This window comes from Aquarana catesbeiana, linkage group LG08 (assembly GCF_042186555.1).
Source record: "Aquarana catesbeiana isolate 2022-GZ linkage group LG08, ASM4218655v1, whole genome shotgun sequence".
NCBI classification, from domain to species: Eukaryota; Metazoa; Chordata; class Amphibia; order Anura; family Ranidae; genus Aquarana; species Aquarana catesbeiana.
Window position 1 is genome coordinate 48809962 of NC_133331.1, and position 3882 is coordinate 48813843.

At 39.1% G+C, this 3882-nt stretch overlaps 1 protein-coding gene across 1 annotated transcript in view; it reads right to left on the reverse strand.

Annotated features, from left to right (window-relative positions):
* LOC141106661 (pancreatic lipase-related protein 2-like) overlaps positions 1-2753 on the reverse strand; it is a 23609-nt gene extending 20856 nt beyond the window's left edge. The window contains exon 1 of the mRNA XM_073597603.1: positions 2606-2753. Coding sequence (XP_073453704.1) covers positions 2606-2753 — 148 coding nt within the window. The remainder of the gene's footprint in view (positions 1-2605) is intronic.
* Positions 2754-3882: the final 1129 nt, after the last annotated feature.

The following is a 3882-nucleotide window of genomic DNA, read 5'->3' on the forward strand; positions in this document are numbered from 1 at the left end:
ATTCAGTTCTACTCTATAAAGCAGCTCAAGTAGGAATGCTTTTAATTCACTGTTGTACCTTACAGTATTTATTGCAATTCAAATTTGGATAATTCATTTTGTTGTAACTTTGGAATTGTTGAAATTCAAGTTTGTGAAAACTTCCTCTGAATTTTGATTCGTAACGGAGCAAATTACACATGTCTACCAGTGACCCATTTAATAAAAAAAAAAAAAAAAAAAAAAGTTACCTTAAACGAGTCTTGAACTCTAGAGAAGAGCAGAATTTGTGTACCAATCACCTCCGGGGGCCACGGCAAGCAACTAAAAGGCCTTTCCAAAGTATCAGAGTATGGGGGGCCATCTGTGAAACATCCCAGCTTCCTATAGCAGATTTCCTTTGCTGGGAAAAACAAAAAAACAAAAAAACAAAAAAACAAAAAAACAAAAAAACAAAAAAACAAAAAAACAAAAAAACAAAAAAACAAAAAAACAAAAAAACAAAAAAACAAAAAAACAAAAAAACAAAAAAACAAAAAAACAAAAAAACAAAAAACAAAAAAACAAAAAAACAAAAAAACAAAAAAACAAAAAAACAAAAAAACAAAAAAACAAAAAAACAAAAAAACAAAAAAACAAAAAACAAAAAAACAAAAAAACAAAAAAAACAAAAAACAAAAAAACAAAAAAACAAAAAAACAAAAAAACAAAAAACAAAAAAACAAAAAAACAAAAAAACAAAAAAACAAAAAACAAAAAAACAAAAAAACAAACAAAAAAACAAACAAAAAAACAAACAAAAAAACAAAAAAACAAAAAAAAAAACAAAAAAACAAAAAAACAAAAAAACAAAAAAAAAAACAAACAAAAAAACAAAAAAACAAAAAAACAAAAAAACAAAAAAACAAAAAAACAAAGTGTTTGCAGTCCATTTCATCACACATTGTATCTGAACACAACCTGTACTGAGAAATCCACTGAGGAGCCATCAGCCTTTACTACAGGAAAGTTCCCAGCCTTAACTTTTAAACATGTTTTAAGAGTTTTGTTTTTGGAGGAATGACAAAAGGTTAGTTCTTGTTTTTGATGACTAGTTTAACGGTAAGACTAATTTTTCACCTCTTAAAACCACTTCTCAGCAGCACTTCAAGAGGACTCAATTTCTTATGTGATGGAGCCTCAAACAGTTACATGATCAGGAGCCCATCACTAACTCCCACTCAGAAGCCTCGACCAAGAGCTGTCCAACAGCTGGGTCAGTGGGCTGGGAGTGCGTAGTGAGCATGTTCTCCGCACACAACCTCAGACCGGCATAGACACGTATGGTGGCTGATTAACCACTTCTGGTAGGTTTTATCCACTCATGACCAGGCCATTTAGCACTGCTACTTAACTGGTCATGCAATGCTGTACCCAAACAAAATGTATATAATTTTTTTCACACAAATAGTGCTCTCTTTTGGTGGTATTTGATCACCACTGGGTTTTTTTTTTTTTTTTTTTTTTTTTTTTTAATATATAATAAAAAGCCTAAGTGAATATTGATTGGTTTGCGTGAAAGTTATAGCGTCTACAAACTATGGTATATACAATTGTGCTCAGAAGTTTACAAACCCTGGCAGAATTTGTGATTTCTTGGCCATTTTCAGAATATGAACACAAAAACTTTTCACTCATGGTTAGTGTTTGGCTGAATCCATTTAGCAATCACCTGTTTACTCTTTAAATCATAATCACAAAAGAAACTACCCAAAACGGCCTTGATCAAAAACCCTAGTTAGACGTAACGGTATTTCTACGAGTCTTTCAGGACAGCACCTGGAGAGAGCGCAGCTCCACCCACTTTCCCAGGAAACACTGCAGTCAGTTTCTTTAAAGACCGGACACTTCCACCATGGCCTCAGTTGTTCATAGAGTACCTCCAGCCATGCTGAATTTAGATAAGCAGAACATAGCAATAACACATTTTATAACCTTAAACTTAGGGCGGGTCATCGGCGCTGTCCTGAAAGACTCGTAGAAATACCGTTACCGGTAAGTCTAACTAGGGTTTTCGCCCTTCGTCTTTCAGGACAGCACCTGGAGAAAATTCCAGCCTGTAACCCTCCACAATGTTCTTGAGGATAAACTGGCTGTTCGTTATAGTCTTCCACTGTAAAAAGGTTTGTAACCTTGCTCCCACTGTTGGATGACAGTCACTGGGTTTTTGTGTTTGTGGCCGGGGGGGGCGAAATAGTACTCCTGACTTGCCCCTCCCTCTTTGAGATTTCCAAGGCCTTTTATAGCCTGTCTCTTTGGCATCTGGGGTTTTCCAAAAAGCACGAAAATTCTTATTGCCTTGCGGAATCACCTTTTTCTTTATAGGGAAAGCCTTCTTTTTGTCAGCTGTTCTGTCAAGTATGGCTTCAAGCCCAGGGCCAAACACCAGATCACCCTCAAAAGGGTAAACCGCACAACTTTGTTTTTGAGGCAGTATCCCCTGTCCATGTCTTGACCCATAAAGCCCTGCGAGCTGAGTTTATCAAAGCTGAGGATCTGGCTGACATTCTGATAGATTCCGCTGAAGCATCTGCTATATACCCTACCGCCTTTAATAACACCGGGAGCGTATCTAGCAGATCTTTACGAGGCCTCCCTGCCTCAATATGAGCTTTCAGCTGTTCCAGCCAGTGTTCCAGATTTCTGGCTACCACTGTTAAAGCCATGGCTGGTTTCAAATTTGCTAAGGATGAATCCCATGCCTTCCTTAATAGGGAGTCTGCCTTTTTATCCATGGTAGCCTTAAGGATACCCATGTCCTCAAACGCCAGGTCAGTATTCCTTGATACCTGGGAAAACGCTGCGTCAAGTCTTGGTTTTTTTGTACCAGATATGCGAGCTATCCTCGTCAAACGGAAATCTCCGCTTGAGGGATTTAGAAAAGAAGGGGGCTCTTTCTGGATCCTTCCATTCCCTTTTAATAGTTTCCGATAGAAACTTATGTACTGGAAAAACTCTGTGCTTTTCCTCCCCAAGGCCCTGAAACATCCTATCGTGTAAGGATAGCTGAGTTTTATCCTCTGATGTTAAGGGTAGTGTGTATTGTCTTTAGTAGATCATCCACCTCCTCAAGGGATAGTTTGTACCTAGAAGAAGGAGAAGCTTCATTCTCTTCTTCCTCCTCTGAGTCGCTGCCCCCTCTGGATGCTGAAACAGAGGATTGAGAACGGGGCACCATACTGCTATGCGCCGTTGGGCGCCTATCCAGATAGGATCTGAAGGATTCAAAGGTGTCCGCCAGTTCCTTCCTGAAAGAGCTCAGCAATTCTCCTTGCTGGGTCGCAGGACTAGCAGGAGTCGTCTCCTCCTTAACTATGTCTGCAATACATGACTTGAATATTTTGGTCCAGGAATCCCTCAGTAACCCTTTACATGATGGACATTTCCTCTTAATAGGGGAGACATGCTTGGTCTTTTCTTTAGCCTTCTGCAATATCCCAAGGGAAAAAAAAATATATATATATCTGCTGAACCACATTTCACTAAACAGATTACATGCTGTACAAAAGGAAACAGAAACCCACAAGGGGAAGTTAACCCTTTAACCCCTATGTCTTGTTCCACAGCCGGTGAATCACCCCACAGATCCACCTTCAACCAAGTAATCAAATCACTAATCCTACTAGTACTCAAAAAAGCCTGAAGATCACTTTTTTTTTTTTTAGGAAGGGAATATATAACAACTGCCCATAGAGTAAGAAAACAACAGCGACCAATGTCCCTGCTTACCTGGGCCTGGCTGATTGGTGTGGCTCCTGCCACTGCCGTCTGATCGTCCTCCATTGCCGACAGGACTTACAGCGGCATCTGTGCTCCTTTATTTGATTTTCCCGGGCCACTCACCGCTGTGAGGGCCGGAAATTA